This window comes from Myripristis murdjan, chromosome 11, assembly GCF_902150065.1.
Source record: "Myripristis murdjan chromosome 11, fMyrMur1.1, whole genome shotgun sequence".
In the NCBI taxonomy this organism is placed as follows: domain Eukaryota; kingdom Metazoa; phylum Chordata; class Actinopteri; order Holocentriformes; family Holocentridae; genus Myripristis; species Myripristis murdjan.
Genome location: NC_043990.1, coordinates 30,267,988 through 30,295,830, shown reverse-complemented (window position 1 = coordinate 30,295,830; position 27,843 = coordinate 30,267,988). Strand labels below are relative to the sequence as shown.

General features: G+C 38.9%; 1 protein-coding gene across 2 annotated transcripts; it reads left to right on the top strand.

The window, feature by feature from the left end:
• Nucleotides 1-69: 69 nt before the first annotated feature.
• On the top strand, nucleotides 70-27,395 carry sema4ab (sema domain, immunoglobulin domain (Ig), transmembrane domain (TM) and short cytoplasmic domain, (semaphorin) 4Ab). 2 transcript variants are annotated; one of them, XM_030063234.1, is made up of 15 exons: nucleotides 70-508; nucleotides 7,178-7,441; nucleotides 7,538-7,698; nucleotides 10,583-10,642; nucleotides 11,475-11,573; nucleotides 12,900-12,996; nucleotides 15,953-16,075; nucleotides 16,740-16,867; nucleotides 17,425-17,606; nucleotides 18,497-18,641; nucleotides 19,202-19,391; nucleotides 20,754-20,869; nucleotides 22,470-22,633; nucleotides 23,588-23,682; nucleotides 23,923-27,395. In XM_030063234.1, the coding sequence occupies exons 2-15, from the start codon at nucleotides 7,345-7,347 to the stop codon at nucleotides 24,756-24,758; spliced, it is 2,493 nt and encodes an 830-aa protein (XP_029919094.1). In that variant the 5' UTR covers nucleotides 70-508; nucleotides 7,178-7,344; the 3' UTR covers nucleotides 24,759-27,395. The 2 variants fall into 2 exon arrangements, with proteins under 2 accessions (XP_029919094.1, XP_029919095.1); XM_030063235.1 differs by lacking the exon at nucleotides 70-508 and adding an exon at nucleotides 3,753-4,106.
• Nucleotides 27,396-27,843: the final 448 nt, after the last annotated feature.

Here is a 27,843-nt window from a genome sequence, read left to right as displayed (position 1 = left end):
TACCGCACAACTGTTTCCAGGTCGCTGCTAAGCCTCTTAAATCTTCTTTTCCCTTATTAGCCATCTTACGCTCGCCTTTCCCCACACTGCTCATAAGGTTGCCTACCTAACGCTTATTCTGCTAAAGTGTAATTTTGCACAGCACATTTGGAATCAAAGCGCAGTGCTAGAATTAATGTAAAATTGAAGCCATAATGATACAAACTGATTGGGGAGTCTTGCTTTGAGCAACAGAGCAACTACTACATGAAGTTGGGTGGAGAATAAATAGGGCTGCCTTTAGACTTTAAGCACACCCAAGAATGGACAGTCTAACAAGCAAAATCCTCTACGCGCACAAGGGTTTCATCCACGCCAGTGTGGTTTGGGGATTCTATGACAAGAGCTGCTTTGGACTTCTAGAGGTCTGAGTAATGGAATAGTCTGGAGAATCCGGAATTGAAGAATTTGTGAAGGCCCGGGCTGCGGTACTGATGCTATTCCTGGACACGACAGTGGTGGCGGACTAGTAAGTGACTTCTACTGCAGTATACACTTCATTACTGTGGTAAACTGTCAAATCAGATAATCTTCAAGAACATACCAGGATTGAGGTCAAGGAAAACATCACAATACAAATACAGCTTACACAGCTTTTCTTTTTAGGTAGTTTGGAGGTTTCATTATGCATTACTGATGTGTCCACAACCATTATCATTTAGCCAGCTCAGCTTATGCAGGAACTTTCAGCCATGTTCCATTGAGACCCCAGTCTGCAGCTTTTCATTGCAACACTACAGAAACTCAAGCAGAGGGGGTGGGCTGATCATTGGAATCAGCTGCTACAGGGTGCAGGGTGTGGTTGTAAAGAAATTTAGCAGATTCTTGCATCACAATGGCACATGATTGAAAGTGGCTGGATTAACACAGACCAGCAAAAAAACTGTTCTCCTGTGTAACAACAAAGCCCAGGGAACACCAATCAGACATTCTACAGCAGAATTTCAAACTTTTTCATGTTCTGGATCCCAAAGGTGGCTTTCAATAAGCCATCGGCCTCCTTTTGAAGGGATTTTGCCATATAAGGACAAAATGTAAAGAGGTGTTTTGGTTTGTGTTTAGTATTACATGCAGGCTACATTCAGACACCTTTCACAAGCATTTAAACACAAGAAATCCCATGTCGATTCACCATCAGTGGTCTGATGTTTAGATCATTATATCATCTGAACAATTAGTTTTCTTTTAATTCTTAAAAATATTTTTGGTAATTTGTTAATGACCTTTTCCTCATGTTTTTGAAAGAAATAAAGTAAATTTGCTCAGGTAAAATTGTTCAGTTGTCATACAGGGGGGGTTGACTACTACATACACCAGACATAAGACTTGTGAACTGGGGGCAAAAAAAAAAAGTTGTGTCCCCATTTGGAAAAGGCTGTTTTTTTGGGGTCAGAGGTTAAGGTTACGGTTAGGTATGTAATAGGTGAAGTTTCTAGGAAATTAATGTAAGTCTCTGTAAAGTCATCCAAAGTGACCTAAGTAAACACGTGTGTGTGTATGTGTGTGTGTGTGTGTGTGTGTGTGTGTGTGTGTGTGTGTGTGAGAGAGAGAGGAAAGAGAGAGAGAGAGAGAGCAATTGATTTTTTTTGTTTGTTTTTTTTTTGTTATAAAAAGACAAACTGTGGTGTTACACAGGGAAGAACCCATGACTGTGCATTTTGGAGGGTATGAGAAACAATGACTCCAAAGTAGTGAAATCCAAAGTAGTAAAATTTATGATATAATGTTCAAGTAACCCTTTCACTCAGTTAATATCAAACACCCAACCATATGGTAAAGATATCTCTCACCATCAGAGCACCATCACACACTGGCTACTCTGAATAGCTTTATTCTGAAGGTTTCAACCTCAACATTATCAAAAAACATCTCTCAGTTTGTGATTAGGCCTTTATTTTATTATATGCTGATAAGTGGTGGGACCCAGTGATTGAGATAAAGTCTTGAGTCTTGTCTACAGTGAGGTCCATGCACGGCCCCCAACCCCACACTGACATGTGATGATGCCCAGTAAGGCTTAAATGTTGGCATCTTTGTTTATGCGAGATGACCACCTCCTGTTTATTTCTGTGACTGTCCTCATACGGTAACTGCTGCCAAGCTGGGCTAGAAAGAGCTGCAAAATATCCACCTCAAACACACATAGTCTATCTTTTTACTTGAGGTAAATAAATTAATTAATTACTTTAAAAAATAAATTAAAAATAAAGCTCCTTTTTTAGAGAAGAAAATGTTCCATGCAATCCTATAACAAATTGCAAAATGTAATGTACAAAGTACTTCCTGATTTGTACTGTTCAGTGCTGACTGTCCATTGTGGATGCCAGTCTGCATCAGTGCAGCTTCTGGTGCTCACATGAATAGGCCTAGAGAACAAAATCTGTATTCAGCAGTATGATTTGATGCTGAATAGGCTAGAATAAAACATAGCAGTGAAATTAAAAGAAAAATACTCAAAAAAAGTTCAAAGTTTTGAAAAAAGCTCAATTTTCCTAAATCCTTGTGAAATACTGCCACTCAGCAATTTCTTTAAACTGGTAAAAGAGATGCTTGTGTGCAGGTGTGCATACACAGTTTGATAAATGTGAATATTTCAGAAAAATGTGTGGATTCCACACATTTCCACAAAAAATATAGGAAAACACAAAAATGGGTGGATTCCACACATTTCCACAAAAAAAATATGTGGAAAACACAAAAATGTGTGGATTCCACACATTTTTCACATTGATGCTGGCCAACATGAAACAGCTTGAAACCCCCATAAGCTGAGCCACAGACCTGTCCACTGTATGTTGCTGCAGTTTTTCCTGGTTGCCAGTAGAAACTGCACCCCCCACAACTCATAGAATTCCTTTAACTTGCCGTTAATTATATGTTAATATAATTCAATTCAGTTGGTATTGGTATTGATAATTGGCATTCAATTTTTATTTTTTGAAATCCATAACCTGTAACCTTTTAGCCAGTGACTGCAGACTTGGAGTTCTAAGGAAGTGTAGCCTAATGCATTAAAAAATAAATAAATAAATAAAATATAAATAAATAAATAAATAAATACAAATGTAAAAATAAACAACAACAACAACCACAACAACAACAATAACAATAATAATAATAATGAAATCTAAAAAATTATAACAAATAAAAATAAATATTTAACAAATCTGACGTGATTGATCAGAGCCGGGGAAGGGAGTGGGTGGGGTTGGTTATATTCCAAGGAAAAAAAACATGGGTATTCTCTGAGATTAATGTGGTAAATTTAAGAGAGAAAAGTTTCGAATTTCAAATTTTGTTGATTTTGTTGATTTTAAATTCACTTTTTTGGGGTCAAGGAACCAGATCACCTTACTTAACTGGATCCAGCTCTTGGTTTCTGGTTCCTTGGCCAAAAAAAAAGTTAACAACAAACTATTTTTTTGTTTTTTCTCATAAATTTGTGAGTTTTCTCGCAAATTTACCACTTAAATCGCAGAGATAATCTGAGTTTGTTTCTTGTAAATTTATGAGGAAGTTTTCCACTACAATGGCCCTAATATGTCATCACAGTTACGTCAAAATTCTGTAAAACTTTTCATTAGAAAAATTTCTGATGTAATTATCTCATTAATTCATAAAACAGCCTCCCACCCCTCACCATCTGAGAATTAGTTTAGGAAAAACAGCAGATTTTTTTTTTTTTTTTTTAAATCCAAACTATTCTCAGAATTCTGAAATAATCCTGTCGTTACTTTGGGAAAACAATGCAGAATGTCCTCAGAGATGAGTGGACGGAGCGGTGCTGCCGCTGGCTGCAACTACGCTGCATGTCCAGCAGATGGCGCCCGCAGGCTGCTGGACGTCCAAAGGGGAGGCGGCTCTGAGGTTTTGTTAGAGGGAGAGCCAGATAAAAAGCTCAGCTACACTTACCGTTGTCTTCTGGATATCGTACGTAACGACATTACATCTGTTGTCATGCTGCAAGGAAAGCGGACACACGGGCATCAGTCAAAGGGCAGCGCCGTTCAGTAGGAACAGAACAGCGGAGACACAGCGACGTTGTTGAGGAAAACTATCCGATCTATGTAAGATCATTTTACCTGTCTCACTTTTTCTCTCCTTGTCTCCATTGTACTTTAGCATGTCGTCGGTGTTCAAGATAACGACGTGAGCGTATCCCCCGTGGCGCAAACAATAGGATGTGTGGATGTGTTGACTAGCACAAAGCACAGCCACTCAGCCTGGAGGCTTGTAGAACCTGCTGCACATCACTCCAGCGCTCTGCTTTGGCTTCGGAACAGCCGATTCGCTAATAACAATGTTAAGGTGCTCCACAGAAAAAAAAGTGGCCGCATTTTTTGGAGCAGAACCGATACAGCGAACTTTGGAAAGCTTACCACGTGTTTCCTTGCACTTGGAGTTAATTAGGATTTTGTCTAGGCTATGTTCCCCTTTTCTCCTGCCGGGCTCAGATTTGAACATATCTATGACAGTCCGTGTGTCCCAAATATACATTATGAAAGTAAGCCCTTGTTGAATAACTAAACTCAGAACTTCTTGTTTGAGGAATAGCGGGTATATACCTATATGTATATCTATTTATATCTGTATCTGCCGGTTATATACTTACACTCAGTGGCCACTTTATTAGGTCTTCCTGCACAATCTAATTTAATCCAATACAACTGTTCTGCCATAAAATTTCCTCTCCTCTGCCTATAATGCTCAGCTTGTCTTGTTGTCACAGTAACAGAGGTGTTCATTCACTTCAGTGTTTGGCATTGAGCTCATAGTTAGTGCTGCTGTTGGACTGGGCTGCATTTTATTGACAGCTGTTTTTAACGCTGTGCCCCTTGTGTATATAAACAGGGAGGACAAAATTTTAGAAACACCTCTGAGTATGATGTATTCCAGTACAAGACCTCTGCAAACTACAACCTCAATAATAAACATAGAATTAAATGTACACATTCTGTCAACAAAAACTGAACATTAGGAACTTTCTTAAAAGGTAGAGTTTATGGCAGAGCCGCTGACCTGAACTGCATTAGACTGGACAGGTGGACCTGATAAAGTGGATATGGGCGAGGCAAGGCTTGTTTTCCCAGGACCAGGGGTCCTGGAGGAGCTTTCAGTGGATGCTCTGGAAAATGATTTAATTCTCTAGAGATTGATGGGCAGTTACTTTAATCTTATAACTTTAACACTGTTTTTCATTGTTCAAGTTGGACGTCTGAACAGTTTAATGCTTAAACAATATACATTTTCATATCAGGGTCTCTAGGTTCAGATCACTTCTAATGGGGCTCTATGGTTTAATGAATGTGAACCTTGAGGTCCAGATCATGAAAAAGTTAGAAAGCACCTGAGATCACCTGGTTTGGTTTGGTTGATACAACAACTGACCTCATTCAGCTGTTCAGTGCTTACAGGTGAAGACCTAAATAAGAATTTCACTGCTACAATAGCCTGTGTTTGGTGAAAACTGTAGTGTAAATGAGCTTTTTTAAAAATTGATTATTCATGTAAACTGGTTGCAGTAGTCATGCATTGCCTGCCTACCTCTCCAGTGGGAACGTTTTAAAGGGATAGTTCACCCATTTTGAAAAATGTGATATAATTTCACTTTACCGTCCAGTAGGACAGTAGTGGCTCTATCTTCCTTTCCTTGTTACTGAGTGCTGGATACTGCTGGATGCTGCAGATGCTAACTGTTAGCCTCCTGCTATTGAGATAGACCTTATTTATAACATTCTTAAAAAGAACTGCCTTAATCTACTCAGATTTTGAAGTAAACAAAGTCGGAGTTGCATGTGTAACAGAAGTTTACAGCCTTCCGTTTGGTCTTCAGCAGGTGAAAAGCAGCTCAGTTGGGTTGAGGTCTGGGGACTGACTTGGCCATTGAAGAATATTCCACTTCTTTGCTTTTGCCATTTGGTGTTGCTGTGCTAACCAGTGCATTTGGTCTATGTTAGGATATACCAAACCGTCAATTTGGCTACTCCTAAAGTTGTTGCTATCTGTCTGATAGATTATAGTTGCTATTTGAGCCTAATTCTGACCTCCTTCACCTGACACCTCTGTGGATCACATGTTGAGGGTTCTGATAAACAGCTCCCAGATGCAAGTGCAAACACTTGGAATGAACTCCAGACCTTTTATTTTCTTAATTTGTCGGTTGTTGTCCATTTCTGTGTTTTTTTTCTGCTACAGAAGCAAGCCGCTGCGCTGACTTATCAGCTGCAGCGGTTTCCTCACTTATGACCCTTAACTCCACTTCAGACCTTGGTTAGCTGGCCCATGGGTATTTGGTGGACCATTAGCACAACAGAATGACATAGTAACTGCATAATTTTAAAATGCTTTAGTGTGGAAGCTGATCAAACAAAGGAGACAGTGAGAAATTTTTAAACTAGATTTAGTGTATTTTGTCAAAATAGCCTACAATCCCATTCTTTCCTAACCTATTTGTGAATATCCCATCAAAAATGATATGTAAAATTATGTGGCTTGATAGAAACCCTTGAAAATGAGATATTGATGTAGATCATATCATTTCAGCCTTTCAGCTTTATGGTTGGCATGCTATGAAAATTAAAGCGTGTTGTTTACCAAGTTTAATAATATTTCACTCTTGCAGACACACGTCTGATCAAAAGAACATTGTGTTCCGGTGGTGATAAGAATAAGAAAAACAAAATCGTTTGACTTGCACTAGCTAGCAGTGTACCAAAGATTGCTCTCATGTGTCTACATCCTCAGTGAATTGTGGAGTTGTAGCTGAGGTTTTGATGTTTTCCACTTTTAGATGATGGCTTTAGGGCCATTTGGAAAATTGACCCCACAATTTGTACCATTTACAAGGATACAAGGATACAAGGACGTTTATTTGTCATTATACAACAGGTTGTATAGTGAAATTAAAATGTGGTTCCCTCTTGATTGATTAATTGATTGATTGTGTATTTTTGACTGGAAAGGACTACTCTGCAAAATTGTGTGCATTTTCATGTATAACAGGCCGACATACTCACTCTCTCAAATGGGACTCTCCTTGACAGCCTTTGAATGAACAGTTGTCCTCCTCTACTGCCAGCATTCTGCTATTCTCCAGTAACAAAGCCTCTTTCCACTCTCCTGAATGTCTCTCTCTCAGATATAATGATGGCTCACTCTAGAGACCAGAGGAGGGGGCTTCACCTGCAATACCCATCCTTCCAAACAAGTCTCTGACACTACAGACAAGCAACATACACACATCACCTGCCCTACCCTCCAGCTTTGAATGCAGTTGACCTCCGGCTGACCTCCATTCTTGCTGTAATGGAGTACCACAGCCTCATGTACCTCACTGTGGCCTTCCTTGGTTTACTAAGCCAATGTCTAACAAGACTGACTCCCCGAGTTTCCTTCCCAATGGGTGAGTAAAAGACTTTAAGATCCAGTCTCCTGTGAATGTATGTTTGTCTCTTTTAATTCATGTCTAATGCTTGTGTTATCTGCTGTTCCACAACAGGTAGTCCTGGGAGGCTTCTCAACCGCTTCAGTAGCGCTGACGTGAGCAACACCACCATGCTGCTGCTAAGTGAGGATCAAAACACGCTCTATGTAGGATCCCGGGATGCTGTTTTAGCACTGGATGTTAGCCAGAGGGAAGCCATCACAATGAAGAACAAGGTAGGAATGCTGATAATTACTGGACTTGGACTGGGATGGACAATTAGAGATGTTATCAGTACTCATATTCATGTAAATTCCAAATCCAAATTGAATTTCTAGAAGTAAAATACATTGTTCTTCATGTCACAAATAGTAATACGCATATATAATGCTAGAAAATGGATTTGTTTTATATACTACTAACTAGAAACATACATTTCTTGGAGAAAATGAGCAGTCAAGCTGAATTCAGTTGTAAGTGTTGTGGTTTCAGCTGGAAAGGTTAAAGAGCTGAATACATTAAATATAAACACTCTAGCAGCATGTGGAGGAGCTCTGTGTCCACACTGGATTGATTTTAGTTGCACTTTAGCTGCATATTGAAAAGCATGAAATGAAGCACATGGCCTCAAAATCCATAGAAATGAAATATGTAAGTTATATGAACCTGTATTTTATACATGGACCCTGTCATACATGACATATAAAGTCATTAAATACATGAACCTGAAGTCAAGGCTCAAGCATGCGACAAATCCCATATTCACATAGTTGCATAGCACCCCTTTTATAATGTGTGATGTTTGACGCATCTTGCTTATATATATTACATACTCTTTGTTGCTCAGATTTGTGATTATGCATTACAAATAATACACACTTCATATAAAGGAAATTACAGTGGCAAGAAAATAAACACTTAATAATTAGCAAAAACCCTTCCACTCAAAAATGTGTTTTTCCTGTTTCTGTCCCCTAAAATGTGACCTTGACTAAACTGACTTGTATCTGTGCAAAGTTTGTCCCTACAGAGGTGCTTTCACACTCTTGAAGGTGGCGTGTGTGCCACCTTCACCACAGCCAATCACGTTAACAGACTGGGTGTTGCTTTGCATATCATTAACACCAGCCCTGCTGGTTGCCAGTCGCTGTCAGTGTATTCAGAGCTTGCCCACACCAGTGTTTTATTTTCCAAAAAGAACAAGTAAGAAATGGCTGTTTCACATGAACAATATTTGTGTAACTAAGAGATTTTTTTTCATGGTTAGATTATTAAATAACAGCACAATGAGTATCACAGGATGGGACTTCCTGGTTCTGTGTACACAGAGGTGACCCACACAAGTGTTTTATTTTCAAAAGATCAACCAGACCAAGTCAAAACTGCTTCTTAACAGAAACAATATCAGTGTAACTAAGAGGTGTGCTGAAAAACAGGGCTCTGCATGAGCCGGTGTGCCAGCAGGCAGGGGCAGGGACTGTTTGCATATTCATAGGTCTGTGCATTTTTAATGAGGGCAAGATTTAGAGTTACATTTAAGACACAAAGAGATGTTGTTTTTTTTTTTTTTTTTTCATGGATTATTAGATGATATGATATGAGAGATTATTTTTTAGGGGCTTAATAAATGACTGGAGAGGCTTTAACTAGGGCTGGGCGATTATGGCAGAAATCAAAATCACGATTAATTGAACATTTTACCTCGATTAAGATTATTGAACGATTATTACCAATTATTATAGCTTGAACAAAACGGCAATGTCAAACTACAAAAAGCTGCATCTCCTCTAAACAAATATTATTTCAAGTAATATTATTGCTATATTATTATTAGGAGTAGTATATATATGCACTAGTGTATATATATGAACTCAGTTCAAGTTTTGAACTGAGTTCAGAGTGAGATTTTGGTGGTGGCGGCTTCAGGGGGAAGGGGGGATGGGGGCTTGACTCCAATAATTTAACAATATGTTATTATTATTATTATTATTTTAAAAAATGCAAATTACTTATCAAACAGACCTAACAATTCAGCTACCAATGAATGAGCAGTAGTATGCATGTGATAACATAGATTGAAAAATAAGCCGAAGTGATACCTCTTCTCTGAATAGACAAGCTAAGCTGTCAGTGTGCCGCTGGCAACTCTTCGCTTTGTTACACAATCCATGTCAGTGCGCTGCTGTAGCCTGGAAATCTTCTTTGCCTTTGCCAGACATACGGTCATATTCCACACAAAAACAGCATATCATTCAAATTATGTCAAATTCTGCAATATTCCGCGTTAAAAATAGATTCCGTTTTATTTGGCTAATTCCACGTTTCGGTCCGCCATTCCGTGATCGCGGAAATTAAAGGGCCCTATCACTGTTATAAAAAATAGCAGCGCAACTTGGTGGGCGTTAGCCTGGTAATTTCTCTGCGAGAGAAATATAAGGTGTGGTGTGTGAGCGTGTGAACAGGTTGAAATGTGTGTGTCTCACGCCCACTGCATGAGACTTGAGAGCCCTGCTGCATGGTAAGCAGGCTATATTAATTTCTCAGAATTTTGCTCCCTAATGATTATTATTATCATTAATATTATTATTATTATTAGTAGTAGTAGTAGTACAATAATTAATCATCAGTATCTAGGCTATATATTATTATCATATCTATATTATTCTTATTCATATTCACTACCCAGAATCACGGAGCGATGGACGTATGACGTCATGACATCAGTTAGTTTCTGTTGGTCTTAGCGGCCAAGCAGTGTGCTGGTTGTGGGCTAAACGATGCAGTGAGGCTCTTTTGGCGTGAGGAGGAACGGACAGGACAGATGACAACAGGAGCATTTTGTGATGTGACGTGTTGTGGTGTGGTAACCGGAATAACCGACACGGGCAGGATTATGTCGGTTAAGGGCCCTAAATGTCGGTCCCACCCGTCCCTTCCTTCAGCCTATCTCATTAAATTGTATTACAATAATGATGCTAGGTTATGCAAGTTCATTTTGAGTTATGAGGTAGACATATTCGCCCAATTTGTTGTGACATTTCGTAGTTCAAGATGCAACTTGGTGGTGGTTTGATGCTTAACTGCTCTGACAGTGTTAACTCTCCTGTTCTTTTCCTGTAGCTGGATTGGTCCCCTTCAGAGACAGACTTAGAACAATGTTCCATGAAAGGCAAGAAAATGGCAAGTATTCATCAACATGTTTGCACAATTCTACAATTACTGTGCCCTTATCAAAAGCCCTATTTGCATGTTTCCTTCATATTGGGCTATAAAATGTTGGGCCAATAACATCCATACACTTACTGTTGATTCAGAGAAGTTTCATAGGCTTATCCCAACTAGCTTATCATTGATACGCTTCTCCTGATGTTACTAATCAAAGACCAAATAAAAGAGGCTGCAGCATTAAATATGACATTTACATTTGAAAATCATCAATATTTGGCATTTGCATTCTGAAAGACTGTGGAACTATCCCAGCTCTTTACTGCTAGTTGTGTGTGTAGGTCTGAAATTGAGCATGAAATGGCTGAATTTGGCCCTCTCAGTAAACCTCCATTTGTTGCTCCCATTGCATTAAGTATGCATTCACATTATGTTGGATTTACTGTAAATATAAGCTGCCAAATCAGAGAAAACATTCTTCAAACTTCAATTGGTACTAATTATAGTGGATTATTTGATAATTTGTGATGCACCTGTATGACACTTTGCATCTTCTTCCACAATGATGTTTGCCTTCCAAGTTGATTAAATGAAAAAATGTTATTTTCACGGTCAAATGATGAACTATGCTTTTTGGATAAGGGTGTTCCTGTGAATTTAAGGCACTGAACACTTTAAGTTGATGCAAGGAGATGTCATCTCATTTTTAGCTTCATCCAGTATGATATGAATGCATCACTCGGTTATCCTCCAATGGTCAGGCACTGCTTATATCAGAGTCTCATTCATATTTTATTGAAGTGTTTTTTGTTTGTTTTTCTTTACTTGTGCTCTGCCTGGTTTCTAGTCGGACTGTCCTAATTTCATCCGAGTACTGCAGTTCCTGAATGCCACCTACATCTATGCCTGTGGAACATTTGCCTTCAGCCCACGCTGCACATACATTGTAAGTGTTTATCATTTGAATATGAACTGATTTTATTTACATGAAATTTTGACAAGATGAAGTAACTATTTGTCTTCATAGGTGATTTGTTCACTCAGTATCTGTATCAGCTGCAGCTTGTTCTGTAAAAACTAAAAATGTGCAGTTTTGGGATTTATCCTAAAATTGACATTTATGTTATATTTCAGAGATTTATTGGATTTGTGGGCGAGGGCTTTTGTGTTGGTTGTATCAATCAAGGACCTGCCCCTAGCTGGTCCTTGATTTGATTGATTTCTGATGATTGATATCTGTTTGACACCAACTATAACATTCGCTTGACTTAGGAGATCAAGCTATATTAATACTTTCCCTAACCCAATTCCTGAGGACTGGGGAATACACAAATGTGGAGTTTGGAATGTTGAGAAAAATTCAACAGCAACATTGGACTTCAGGCATGCCTACTGTTATTTGATTGTTGAGTGAAATTGTTCTTTGGTGATTGAGTAAATGAAAAAAGCTTTATTTAAGCTCAGGAATGTTTTGCAGGCTATGTAGGACACTCAGAGGGAAATGGGGGGCATTGTGGTCCACTGACCTCTTCCCTGCTGTCTTGGATGACAGTGTGTCTACACAGTTGTCGGCCCAAGACCAATTTCTCTACTAAATTTCTCTAATCTAACCTACAGGGGAGAATGACTTGGAGATTGAAAAAAATGAGTGTATATGCACACATTTATGTTGTCTTTGGTATTTGTGCCTGGTCATGGTGGGAACTGGATCCTTTGCAGTGCTGGCATCATGTTAATGTCACTGCATGCTTGAAGGGGGTAAAATCAGGGACTCATCCAAGCACAGGCAGTTTGTATCCCTAGATTTTCAGATTGTCATAAATGAAATATAATCCTCAAATGGTTAAAGCCCCCATTGTGATTCACGTTTTTGGAATTTTTCAAATGCAGTGTGCATGAGTTTCACGATACTTTTCAGAGGAGTCTAGTCAAAAGAGTATTTGCTGATGCATGAAGAAACATGTTTCAGATAGAAGAGACACGTTAGCAGGCACTAATTTGTTGTTTGATTCAAATGACGACCTGCCGACTGAAAGCTCTTCAAAAGGAAACCTGGCTGTTGGTGAGATATATAAATCACTGACAGTGTCAGTTGCACCTCATTGAGATTTGATTTTTCACCTGTCATATCTTGAACTGTTATCACGCAAAATGCTACTTAGTGAGCTGACATTTTGAATTGACCTTAAATGTGAAATTGTGAGCAAATGAAAATCCTGGAGTTGCTATAATGGCCTTAATCCATAATGGCTCTTTTCTTTTCTCTCTCTAGAACTCGAAAACATTGACAATGACGAGCCTGAAGCCTGAGGAAGGAAGAGGTCGCTGTCCGTATGACCCTTACCAACGCAACACCGCCATCACTGTTGGTAAGGCACAGCTGAGCTGATGATGTCACCAGGACCAGACAGGCCAGTGGTTCCCAAACATTTTCAGGCCAGGGACCCATTAGAAGGGAGAAAAATTTCCAAGGACCACCGGTTGACCATAATACTGGGGGAAAAAAATCCTGAAATAAGTTCTCTCAACAGTGTTGCAGAAGAAATCATAGTAATGACACCTGTCCTTAAAAACATCTACCCTTGATCCTTGGTTTTGCATCACATTTTGGCCTTTTGTTGTTTTACCATCATTGTAGCTTGTAAATTATTGAGATGTGTGGGCCTGTCTCTACACAGGGAAGCAGTGTGCTCATGGCCAAAAACTTCAAACTCACAAGATGCTCCTGTGAGTTTGAAGTGTGAGCTCCTCTTCAGCTGTATGTAGCTTTGTTCTTTTAGCAATCTGTCAAGCCAAAATGGACAGGTTTACCATTTGCATCATCTGGCAGGTGTATTCCTCACTCCTTTGTTGAAAAAAAATTGGTTTTCTAGCATCCTGTGGGTGTTTCATAGCTTGGCTGGCTTCATGGCTTCAAATGTGGCTTTAAAGTGTCACAACATAACAGAAGCTGTGGGAAAGTTTGTCTCCCTTTTAAATCAATCTCCTGGTAGAATATGACTGGCAAACCTGAAAAACATCCAAAGCACATTTTTCTGTAGAAAAAAAAAATGTTAAAAAAAAGCCTTTATTATTACATGGCTACGTATAATTTGTAAATTTATAAATTTGTAATTTGTGATATTGGGCTATATATACTTGAATTTAAAAACCTGGCTGCTGACCAGCGAGCCTTCATCAGGGTGCAGAGGGAATTACAGCAAGTACACGTCATTATATAGTGAGAGAAATCAATAATATCAATAATAATATCAATAATAATGTGCTAAGATTGTGCTGTATCAGAGAGAATAAAGCACAAAACAAGTTATGTCAATACAATAGTCAACGTGGATGTTTATCAAGATGGAAAAAGGGCACCCAATGAAAGAAAAGAGAATGACTGAACAAAAATGTTCACGATGAAATGGCACTGTGCTTGTATTTCCCATAAGACACTGTATGTATCACAAAGAACAATGAAATGAAATCCTGACAAAAAAATAACCTCCTTTTAAAGAAAAGGGGAAAAGTTAGCACCGTCATTCAGACATGGAAAACTAGTGGTTTTAAGGATGACTATCCAAAAAGTTTCCCTCTGGAGCAAATCTGTCTCCTCCCCTCACAGACTTGGGGATGACCTCAAAGGCCATGATTTTTAGTGAGTTAGGATTTGAGTGTCCAGCTTGTTTGTAAGGTTTGGCCATGGGGTCAAAATTTTTTTTTTTTTTTTTTTTTTGTTTTTTTGTTTTTTTTTACAAATTGAATATTCTTTTTTGTTGTTTTTTTTGGGGCTGGTTTTAATTTTGGGTGGCAGAGTTTTTGACGCTTGCTTTTAAGTAGGGGGCTCTATGTATGCACCCACGCTCACATACCCACCCACACATAAGTCTGTGTGTGTGTATATGAGTGGCATCAGTGCACCCATACCGCCCCCCATTTTAGTTCCTGAAGTTTGGGTTGACTATGGAACATTTCATCAGTAGTGTCACCACAGAATCATCGAGGGTTTCGGCCGTTTACACACTAGACCCTCTCCTCTGTGGAGGCCAGCTGGGGTGATCAAATCCCAGCTAATGTTCCAGGTTTTTGGAATTATTTTAGTATGTCTTGCTAGTGTTTTGTTATTTTTTGCGCCGTGCTTGGGGTCCAGTGGACTTTGCCGTTGTTTGAAAGTCTGTTGGAGTGGGATGACATGGGGGAATTTTTTGATTTCCAGATTGATACTTTTGAGCATGTCTCTCTCTTTTATCATTAGTCTATCACTGTAGTTAATTAGCGCCGATTTTATTTCCGCCTGGGGAAATGTTTTTTGCGCAATTTCGTACAGCTGTTAGGGTTAGGGTTAGGGTAATTTCCTGTTCTGAAGAACAGGAAATTAGCATTGTTTTTTAAATCATACATAACCATGTAATAATAAACCATGTAATCATAAAGGCTTTTTAACATTTTCTACAGAGCCGTGTGCCTTGGATGTTTTTTAAGTTTGCTGGTCATTTTCTACACATGTTGATTTAAAAAGGAAGACAAACATAAAAATGCATTTTCCATTGATCCAGTCCTCGTCAAAAAGCCCTTGATGCTAATCCCCTCTATTCTCAAGTGAATTATAACAGAATAGAAGCTCTGTTGGCTGGAATCCAACAGTTAGGAGCTAATTGGCTCAAAGGTTTTTAATGCACAGTGTGGGCCAAGTGGCTCCCCACATGTAGATATGCATTGTTTAGTGATGTAGCACAATTTATTATTATTTATCATTTTGATCATGCATTTGTGGATCCTTGCCATAGCATCAGCACAAAGTGCACTCACTCACTCAGTGAATATGTGCTGGATCGACTAACAGTGGTGTACACCCCAGCCACAGCATTTGTTCAAAGTTTGGCAGCCAGTTGTAGCAGAAGGCTAATAAATATATTTTTAAAAAAACAAATTTGTAAGAAGAGTAGCATCAAATCTATTTGGGGCAAAATTCAAAATAGTGGAAAATATAGTTAGCTGGAAATATTATTGTGGCATTGGTATGAAGAAATGTTTCTCAGTTCTCCCTTGCCTCATGACGAACCTTTCCACAGTTTCATACAAATCCATTCATAAATTTTAGAGATTTTCTCCAAACAAACAAACAGACTGGGCAAAAACATAAGATTTGTTTGTGGAGGTAATTAAATGATAATGTGTCCTTATATTAATTCCACATATTAATATATTGTGGTTTTTATTCTGTCTGTTACATATAGCATGGCTACTATAGATGATCATTTGGCAGGTTGAATCGGGTCAGTTTGCTGCATGGTTTTTAGCACATGGGTGAAATGTCGCATATGTGTGTGTGTGTGTTTTCAGATGGAGAGCTGTATACTGGAACAGTAGCAGACTACAGGGGGAACCGGCCAGTAATTTCAAGGCACCTCAGTGAGGGCAGCCATGTTGACCTCAAGCTGGATGACACATTGGGATGGCTTGAGGGTGAATATCTTGTCTCTCAACAAAGAAGCACACTGGATTCATACCACTATGTGTGGCTCATACAACAAGAATAAGCAGCCTTAACCTTAACCTTAACCTTAACCTCTAACATTGTTGATGAGACTTTTTCAGGCAAACAGGGATTCAGGCATGTGCAGACAGGGTCACAGACAAAAACAAGTCCTTTTCACACACTTGCATTCCTTAGCCCAAGGCTAATTTAGGTTAGTCTCAGTTCAAACTCATACTTTACTTTTACCCAGGCCTTGCAGTTGGCCCTGACCTAAGGATTCATACTTGAAAATCAAAGCCTATTTATTGTGAGGACCTGTAAATACAGTTTTGATTGGACAACAAACATTCAATTGCTTTTCAATCGTATTTTGTTGCTTTTGTGTTTAACCTTGTTAAAGACTGGGGATATTATACATCCTAAGTCGCAAGTATGAAAAGACAGTTAGCCCAGGGGCTAATGGAAGTCTTAGCCCAGGGCTAACAGGGGTCTCAGCTCAGGGTTCACAGGGGTCTTAGGTCAGGGCTAAGTGTAGTCTGGAAAGGGTTATATAAAGCTACATACTGTATCCTAGCTTTAATTACATGTTTGCATTATATGAATCCTTCACTCATATTTCAACAAAAATATCTTTGGGCCTCTCTTCTTCAGATCCAACTTTCATCAGCTCCAGTTTCATCCCCAGTGAAGAGAAAATATATTTCTTCTTCAGTGAAGTGGGCAGAGAGTATGACTTCATTGACAAATTTATTGTGTCTCGCATTGCTCAGATCTGCACGGTAAGGGTGAAACAGCAAGGATACTATAGATTTGTTTTAATTCTTGGACTGCTGTGGCCACGTATAATACTGTCAGCGAGTCAAGTGTTGTTATTATTATTGTTCGTGTTATTCTTGTTGTACATATCATCATCATTATTATTGTCATTATTATTATTGTTGTTGTTGCTGTTAATGTTGTTGTTGTTATTGCTTTTGGCATTTTGTATTATCAAAATATGCCAGCTAAGAATTCATAAATATATTTGAAATCATGTTGTGATAAATTAATTTAATTTAATGAATGTATACATTTTTTCAAGAGGTGGCTCTTCCTCTGAGGTGGCTCTGAGAGGCTAAAAACGTTTTCTATTTTGCTATATCACTTCCGAACTTAAGGATATGTTCAATTACACCACTTTGAGAAAGGTCAAAGACTGGCATAATATATGACTTAATTAATATATATTTGAAAAAGGGAATGAGGTAAATTTGACCCCATGGCAGCTGATCAGAGTTCACAGTTGATGCATTGTGTTCTTGATCTGGTTTGATTTTCTTTTCCTCTTGTGTTTTAGACAGATGTGGGAGGCCAGCGGACCTTGCAGCGGCGGTGGACCACGTTTGCCAAAGCTCAGCTGTTGTGCCAGTCTGACAATGAGCTGCCCTATAATGTCATCCAGGATGTAGTCACCCTCCCACCACCAGAGGGAGCCCCAGCAGATGACACACTCTTTTATGGCATCTTTACCTCTCAGTGGTCAGTAATTTAAAGGGGCATTAAGTCCTCTCTTCTAATGACCTCTCTCAGGAACTTTTGGAACTGTCACAGTAATTTGCCTCAGCCTTCCCTTCCCCCTGAGCTCAGTGGCTTGTAACTGTCACTTAAAATTAAGTCATATTTTACTATAGAGATGAGCTGAGATCCAACAGAAACATCTAGTGAGCAAAATAAGATTTTCGGATCAAGAATGAAGCTTTTTACCCCGGTAGCTGAAATGAGTTGCAGTGCCAGGAAAGAGCATTTGAAAACCAGTTTGAAAAAAAGTTGAGTCTTTGATTTGTCAATATTTTTATCACATGCTTACACATACTGTATGATATGGTCATTTTGTGCTATAGAACAGGATAAATTGTACTTATGGCACCTTTAATGTGTCATAAAGTACTTATTGTTTGTTTTGAAAGAGGCTTCGCTCGCCTTTGTATTCTTTTAGTGCAAATTATGATATGGGTGAATGAGTAAATATTTGAAAAAAAAAAACAATAAAGTTTATCAGTTTGAACATTAAATAGCTTGTCTTTGTAGTGTATTCAATTGAATTTAGGTTGAAGAGGATTTACAAATCATTGTATTCTGCTTTTATTTACGTTTTACACAACGTCCCAACTTCATTGGAATTGGGATTTGTACTTACAGTACTTCTTCAGGTAGTTTAATTACTTCAATTAACACTTCTGTTACTTCAGCTGCCTACTATCAACCTTAAGCGCACACACAAATTTTCTTCACTGTTATAATTATTTGTAGTAGTAGTAGTAGTAGTATTGTGGTAGTAGTATTTGTATTATTATCCTGCTTCTTGCGTGAATGACATCTTATAGCCATACTTCTGAGTCTCTGTCATTTATATTTTTGGTTTTGATTAGGTCAGTCAACTCTGGGCAGTCAGCAGTGTGTTCATTCCGCCTGAGTGACATCAAATTGGTTTTCTCTGGCAACTACAAGGTTCTGAACCGGGACACGTTACGGTGGAGCACACGGGTTCAAGAGAAGGTTGCAAATCCAGGAGAGGTAAATGGCCTGATCCAAATATTGTTTTTTGTCTGAATCAGCCTAAGTTATGGCAATGTCTCTTCAGGGTCCAGATGCTGATGAGAGTATTGTGATTCTGGGTTAAACTCACCAGGATTTCCTTGTTACTAAATCCCATAGTAGAAGAAACCCTTTTCCTGTGTTTTTTCTTGTATATTTGCGACTTCATAATCCCAGAATTTTTTTCTTGTAAATTTACAAATTAATCTCGGAAATTCTGAGGTTTTTTCCTCAGGAGTATTGCTTGCCCTCCCTTGGGTCCATAATTTTTTATTCCCTAGAATGGCACTAATATGCCATCATAAAATGTAGTGTTTTAATTCATGCAGTTGTATTGTAATATGTTGGTGATGGAAGAAAGGACTTTTTCTTTCTATCCAATACACATAATTTGCTTTTCAGAATTCATGCTCATGTCACCAAATTTGTTGAGACTGTGTTGAAAGTCTGGCTAACATGCTGTGTTATGTGCTTTTTTTGGTCTGTGAAAAGGCCCATGTGTTTATATGAATTCCACTTAAGTGACCTTTCCCCCCTAGTGTGGCCTGCACAATGCCTCAGACAACACTCTTCGCTTTGTCAAAGAAAACTTTCTGGCAGACGACAGTGTCCGGCCAGTGGGAAGAAGCCTGACCATGGTGTCTCCAGACCAGTATTACAGCCATCTGGTTGCTCAGCGGGTCAAGATAGCTAACAAGAGGGACTATACAGTCCTTTTTCTACTCACAGGTAGAGGCTGCCTAAATGTATGCATTACCGCCATAATGTTAGGAGGGTTAGGAATAGGGATGTACAATTAGCTGAAATATTCTTAAAATCACAATACAGCCAAGTGCAATGTCCAAATCGGAGGAGCAGATTTTTTTTATAAAGATAAAATATGTGACAGAATATATTGTGGTGCTACAGAGATGCCCTGGCCTAAAAATCATATTCTCCAAATTTAAGATAACATGTCTTTGGTACAGACCCCAGCAAAGATCACTGTATCATCAATTTAATATTTTTTTCAATGAAATTAAAATTTTGATTAGCATGGTCTTGTGATAGATGTTTTCTCCGTGTAAGGACTTCCATCTCAAGATAAATGGTTGAAAAAAATAGAGACATGCTGATTGTCTTTGGAAGGTCACTTTAGTACCCTCACTGTAAGACTGGATAGCAATGGGCCTAATTCACAAACAGTGCATACACACAAATCTGTGCTTAAACCATTCTTACAAGCCTTTAAAGCAATGTTTTAGGAACTGACTCAGATGTCCTAAAGCTGTAGAAATGTCCTAAAGTCTTTGAAAATTAAACAGCAAATCAAATTAGAACAGATAGTAGAAAGTAGTTCTATTCATCAGGACATCATGCCTTTAGGTGAAGATTCAATTAGAAGCACTGGCATTGTAACCATAACACAATCAGCTTTGCATTTGGTGCACAACCCCTGTTGACATTTGTTTGTAAAGGTTTACAGGTAACAAGTACAGTGCAGGATCATTTGCATGGCAGTGAAATGAAATAACATGCTATTTGATAATTTGGCCCAAAGGGAGTAAATTAAGAGACTAAGATTAGTTTGGATAAGAATTGAACCTAAATTGTCTAAGGTTGGATGGCTATTGCCCAACTTCTGAGAGCAGCTGTCACTTAATCCTTCAAGGTATTTGAGCTGACAGTTCCCATTCCTTTAAATTGGACAAGGAGACAAAATTGGCATCCACAAATTTGTCTGACTCAAACAGCTGTTCACAACCACTGTGTCTTGTGAGTCCATGAAATCTAGCATTTTGGACACAAAGTAAATGTGTCCACACAAAGTAAAAGTTAATGCTGTCATGGCCATTTACATTCACTTCCTCTGGACACAAGTTACACACACAAACATACACCAAACATATGAGCTAGACAGGAATGGGGAGTTCACCTCATATTACAGAAAAAAGCAAAAGGCTAAAACTTGTTTGATGCAGTATATTGGAAGCAGATACAAGAAGAAACATTTTTTGTAAATAGCTGTTAAACATTTATTATATATTTTTTAAATTAATGTTTGTAATATTATTTATTCTTTGCACTGTACTTTTTTTCTTTTTTTTTCAGAATCAGGATACCTCCACAAAGCAGTGCTGCTGGAGAAGGGGGCTCATATAATTGAGGAAGTCCAGGTCTTTGAAAAACCTCAGACTGTTAAGAATCTACAGCTTTCCATATCCAAGGTACTCACCTGCACTGTACTGCAAGTGAAATTGATTATTATTTTGTAGCTTTTAAGATACCAGATTTAGACTAAAAACTTCAACAAACAGACACACTATCCTGGTTTAATCCATTGTAGTAGCAATAGATGCAATTTTTTTTTTTTTTTTTTTAAATCTTCCTTGTAACATTTCTCTTTGTTTCATTGTGCAACACATTGTATATCAGCCATACATTTCTACTACGCTTTCCTATCACCTTTCCTATTTGTCTGTAATATGTGAGAGAGAAAATGCCCTTACTTCTTAACTTGTCAGGGTATTAAATGCCTGTCTGACAGGCTCACAATTGAACCCTCAGCCCTGATTATACTAAGTGCCTTCTCCAGGTAGGGTCCCTTTTAAATTTAGCAGCCAGAATTCGGCAGCATTGGGATTCAGCAAAGTTCCACAGGGATACTGGACCAGTCTGGCCTGCCAGCATCTCTCAGTTCCTGTAAATTTAAATTGAAAACATCTTGTCCAACTCATCCAATTTGTCTCTATTGGGTTGGGACCTGAGTGAACTAATGTCAGTAAAGCTATCTTGAGATGGAGCATTATCCTCCTGGAAGGTTCCAGGTGACCATAGTAGGTTCAGACTTTGACATGACCTATTTGAATACAGTAATACTGAATAGAATATTTAATGTGATATTCAAATAAAGCCACACTGGTACTTGACACACATTGTCCTTTGAAAACTGTGTGTTGGAATAAAAGATAGAGATTGGGAAAACAGTGCTTAAGGAAGAGCAGAGGATGGTTTGGAGTCTGGAGCAGTGGATTGAAGCACAGGCATTTGGGTGAAATACAGTAATTTTGTCCTTGTACACTACCACAGTGGATTTGAAAGGCAGTAATCGTGATGTTGAAGTACAGACTTTCAGCTTTAATTTAAGGGGTTTAACAAAAATATGGCATTAACCATTTAGGAATTGCATCCATTTTTATACATTGTCACCTCATTTTCAGAGGCTCAAGAGTCATTGGGCAAACTATATATAACACAGAATTATAAAGATTATATTCAAAGTTGAAGCAAAATCCTTTTTAGTCTATGACTGCCTGATGTCTTCAACCCATGGACAACATCACCAAATTCTGATTCTGTGATAGTGGAATGATAATGGATTTCGAGATATGTTGCCTTGAAGCATTGGTCGGACGGAATGATGGTCTCTAAAATCTTAACACAGTTGTATCCTGCATACAGGTGAACTGAGTAAATTTAATTGTCCTATGGGAATACTTTCTCAGGCAAGGGTTGCGGAATAATTAATTAATTGCATGAGATATCTACATAAAACTAGTCCCAAGCAACTAGGACGAAACTTGGAAGATTAGCATTTGACAAGGTAGACTTGGTTAGTAAATTCAAAATTAGTGATCAATAGCAATCCTAGTCGTGTAGATGTGCGACTAATGTCACCCAATTTCACCGCTCATTTCACTGTATTTAGCAAGGAAAATGGAGGAAATCTGTCATTATAAAATGTCAATGCATGATGTGTTAATGAATGTCAATGCATCTGTTCAATACAAGGTCATTTTGCTATGATGTCATGATGTCGCCCTATAGAGTATGGTATTTGTTGGCACGTCAGAGGGTGTGGTGAGAGTCCCAACAGCCAACTGCTCATTCTACTGGAACTGTGTCCAATGTGTTCTGGCCCGAGACCCATTCTGTGGCTGGGATCCTACCAGAAGGGCCTGTGTGGATGCCACTAACACCGAGGCCAGTCTGTGAGTACCATAACAAGAGTAAGCAATTTATTGCAAACAACCATTAAACTGAAATAGGCTGTTCATCAGCTGATCAAAAGTTTAAGACCACAGCCTTTAAAAGCCCAAATCTTGGCAAAAATGTGGATTCAGTGTCATTTTCTGTCAGGTATCCACACTGTCATGACCTCCTGATGGCAAAGGCAAAAAAGCTTTCTTGGTAATCACCTCAAAAATTCGTTTCGGCATGCTTGATGCTAGTGTTTCCAGGAGGCTAGTGGGAATGTTGCTCCAAGTGGTGAAGATGGCTTCACGGAGGGCATCCACTGTCTGGAACTGGTGTCCATTTCTGTAAACTTCTTTTGCAAAGATCCAACAGTGCAAAATGTAAATTCTTGCAATTTCATGCAATTTCATGTAAATTCTTGCAATTTCTCAACTGGTCTTAAGATTTTGATCAGGAGTGTAGAAGCACATGCACACAAAGCACAACACACAAACTGTGTGTATACTTACTGTGTCTAGTATGTAATTTATTAAATAAATATGTGCATTCATTCAAGTGGAGATGCATGAACAGTCAAGAGGTAACAGTAGCATAAAAACTGGAATGTTACAAAAATTTAACCACCAGATCTTAGGATAACCATGGAAAGCAAGCCATCGGATTGGAAAAGGAGATGGGAAAGTCACAGACTGGAGGCTGGACAATCATACACTGGCTCAATTCCAGTTATTTACTTTTTTACTTTTGTATTTTAGGCAAGCTGTGTCATTTGATTTTATAGAACGAAGCATTGCTTGCTTGTGTGTATTTCATATTCACCCAACATTGAAGTTCCCATTTCAGTGACTTCTGCCAGGGAGACAGGTGACACTGATCGCATCCCTCTTCATTGGTCCACTGACCAGTTGTATGTGCACAAAAATTTATATTGACAAATAACTCCCCCCCAACTCCTCCACCCCCCCCAGAGGCCAAGATGTAGACACAGGGAATGTTGAAGAGGCATGCAACAGTGGTCCATTAATCACCAGGGCCAGATTCGGGCCAAATAAATTGCCCCCATGTAAGTATCACTTACCTGTGTTTGTCCACTAAGCCAATGAGTTAAATTTGTCTGTGTGTAGCACTGTAGTTTGTGTTGTTCTCATGTCTCTCACACGCATGCACACACATACACAGACAGACAGACAGATAGATACAGTGTATAGATGTAGTGCTGAATCTAGTGTACTTTTATGTCTTACTATGTGCTGTTCATGTGGTGATGTATTGATGATTTACTGTGCTGTGATCTATATGTCAGCAACATGTCCAGCAGGAGAGTTGGTGTCAGTGTCTCTGAATGAAGTGGTACGACTGCAGTGTCCAGCAGCATCGCAGCTGGCCCGTCGTGTCTGGGAGCGTCCCAACAGCCGACTCTCCCCAGACCTCTATTTAAACCTGGAAGATGGCAGTTTGAACTTTGTGGCCACCCCAGCCACCCTTGGCCATTACCTCTGTGTGGCAACTGAGAATGGCTACCAGCAGACCATGGCCATCTACCAGGTCAAACAGAAGGGCAGCCCCACACCCCAAACTGCAGCTTCTGCCAATCAGCCTCAGACCCACCAATCCTCTGTTACACATGCAGCTGCTAGGCCAGGAATGCCCACCTCTATGGTTAACTGGCCAAAAAGGACAGAAACAAGGCAAAGAGAGACACAGCCAAAGTTACCCCCCAGTAACACTCGGGTCACCACGGGACTATTGGGAAGAGACTTCACTATGTGGGCAGAGGAATCGGGGAAGAAAGAGGTACAGTTGCGGAATGGGGAGTCCCTGCTATTGTCGCGAGGTCCCTGTTACCTGAAGGAGCTGGTGGTGGTGTCTGTGCTGCTGGTGCTCTGCTTCAGTGTGCTCATCATGATGCTACTGTACACCATCAAGCAGCGCTGCCGCAGCCGAACAGCCCCCCAGGCCAGCACTCCAACGAGAGACTCTAATAGGGGGACCTCTGTGGAGCGAGAGGCCCTCAGGGGAAGCCAGTCTGTGCGGAATAAGCGCAACAGGCAAGCAATGCACAGCGGCCAAGAAAATGGAGTGGTGTGCAGTGAGGCACCAAAGGGCTCCAATGGACATTTACCCAATACCCCTTTCTGAACAATTCCAGACACATGTGAACTGTTAAGAGTGACAACAGACAATTCAGTGGGAATTCTTATGAGCTTTATTTGTAACATGAGGGGAAAGTCAAATGCCCAGACAAATGAGGACACTTTGCTCTCAAGACAGAAACACTCTGATTGTTAATCTCCTTCATCTCATTGTCTGAATGTTTGTATGTGTAATTGTTCAATACAAGATATCAGTTACTAGGCTGTAACATTTTGAGACAGACAAGGCATTCTAGAGTAGTATGTGAGTGAGTTTTCACCAGTTTATCCAAAAAGTGCATTAACAGAAATCATTTTACGCAAAGAAAAAAATCAGGACAAATTTCTGTCATTCTTTCAAAGACTCCAGTTGAGATTTTGGTTTCACTCATTGTTCAGGTGGATGAAAAGGCTTGAAAAGGCTTCTCGTACCTAGGGGCGTGACCATCACTTGTTTGTATCGTATTTAGTGCACTGTTCAGCCATTGCTCACTGTGTAAAGAGGTTGGAAGCTGATTAGTCACTCATAGTAGGGCTCTTTTAATTTTAGATATTTTTTAAAAGCTCTTGCTTTATTGAAGTGGATAGATGATCAACCAAACCTGGCCATTTGCATTTTAAAATTGTTCAAAAACTTCTGATGGATCAACAAAAATGCCAGAAATAACTGTAATTCTAAAAACAAACAGTTCTAAATGTTGATTACAGGGGAACCACTTTGAGTTCTATGTGGTGCCCATAACTAAAGGTTCTTAACAGCACCATTTATGTAAATATCAAGATTGTGACTTAAATGATTCAAAAACCTGGTCTGCAAAATAACAAAACGTTTTACAAAACATTCATGAATCTAGAGTTTTTATAGATTCATCAAAAGTACAATTACAACTGTACAATTCACAATGTAGAAACTGCAAAATTGCACAAGGAAAACATACCTATACGTACATACTAATAACTGAGTAAAATTATTTAAAAATGAATATACAGACATGACATAACACAAAAGTAATTTTCCCCATAAGACCCCATAAGACAAAAATCACCAATAATCCATGAATGACTGAGGGTCTGCAGGGTTTTGTTGTAACTGCACCAGGTGAGTCACCACACCTTTGACCAGAGATGAGGAACTTACCAGTGAAATCATCTGGTGCAGCCTTTAGCTGAAACAAGGACCTGCTGCCACATGATTACAATATCCAAGTCAAAGAATTAAGATTAACATACAACAAAATTAATACAATTATTAAGTAACAGATGAAATTGCTTATCTTACTGCAAAAAGCTGTGAGCTGTGGGATCGGAGACACAGTGGCAAACCTGACTGTCATGCAACACCTGATGTTAGTCATGACCTAAGTAAGAGAAACAGAAAAAACACAAACACATTAGGCCATAACTAACCGTGCTACTGGGTAACAATGTACCTACAATCTCCAAACGTATGCAGACTGGTGCCAATATTAGTTTTTTAGAAAAACAAGTCTGAGCTGCTGCCACTAGTGAGACAACTAAGTTATAGCCAGCACAGTAGACACGCAAAGTACATCGCTACATAAAAATACAAACTGTAATTCTCTTGTTTGTCGGTGTTAAGAAAACTTTGTGCTAGTCACTAAATAACTCCTAATGTCTCTCAGTGAGGGAAGGTGTATTACTTTTAAATTGTAGCACTTTGTTTTAAATGTAAAGTGCATTACAAATAAAATGTATTATTATTGTTGATAATGTCAGGCAAGATTCTGCTAACCTAGCCTTCCTATGTGCAAAACATGCCACAAATTTACCTCTGCAAAATAACAAATAACATTTTCTCAAGTACAACGAAGTAAAACAATGTCTTCACTGAGAACCTAATCCACAGGAGGACACTGAGTAGACCTAATCTAACGTTAATCTCCATTTGTGACCCAGTTGCATTAGTGATTCAGCAGCAAATCCCCACTCACCAGCTATTTTTGTGGGAGGAACTGACAAAATAGTCAGAAACCAGCAAAGAACCATGTGGGGACATTAATGGTTCTTGTTATATGATCGTACTGTATAGCACCAGACGTGTGTGTGTGTGTGTGTGTGTTACACTTCATAATTTATTGTAATTTTGATATAATTTGAGTTGGTGTGTGGCATTTTTAAGGCTGAGACCAACATTTTTAGACTCAGATCATCCATCCTCAAACCACCACACACACACACACACACACACACACACACACATACACACCTACTGGATGGAAGAAAAACTAAGATACATTACTGCCTTACACTAAGAATTAATGCACATACTTAGTTATCAGTAAATCAAGTTAGTAATGAAGATGTTTTGTCAGATTTTCTAGACTTTTTTATAGCTGAGGTCAGGCACTGTAATATTTGATAAGAGACCAACATCATGAACTGTCATATTAGGCTAACCCTATTTGTTAACACTGACAGTAAAAAAGATGTCTGAATGCCAGTGGTGACTGAATCCATAAAGCTGCTATGAAAATTGTGCTGGATGACATATTCTAAGCTCCACTCTTTTTTTTTTTTTCAATGGACCTTATACCACTGTAACTTGAAAGCATCTCTGTTTATTAAAATATGGGGCACAAGCAGCTCATTTCCTTACAATAAATGGACTTGGTCTGAATTGAAAGATCTTTGTTCTGTTGCATTTTTCTATTGTACTTTTTCTCTGTGCACGAGACACTTAACTTAACAATTCCCTTATAGGTTGTTATAGGCATTCCTAAATGATCCAAGGGTCTTGCATATCAAGTGGCTTGAATTTCTGTAATTCAAAATTCAAGTCAAATCATTTATATTCTGTAGCCTACATGTTGTATATTAAAATGAAACTGGATAATGAAACTACCTGCCAACCCAAAGCTGTGACCTCCTGTTGTTGTTGAGCTTCTCTCCTCAATAGTGTGCAATTGATGCTGCTTCAGGTCTATTAACAGTCCTGAAACAGCTGTCTGCTTTTCAGAGACGTTTTGAGTTGTAATGATAACCTCCAAGTTGGTGGTTCCCACCTGGGCTGAATGCACCCCACTACAACTGACATCTAAACCATCAAATAATAAAGAACACAGAGAACTCTA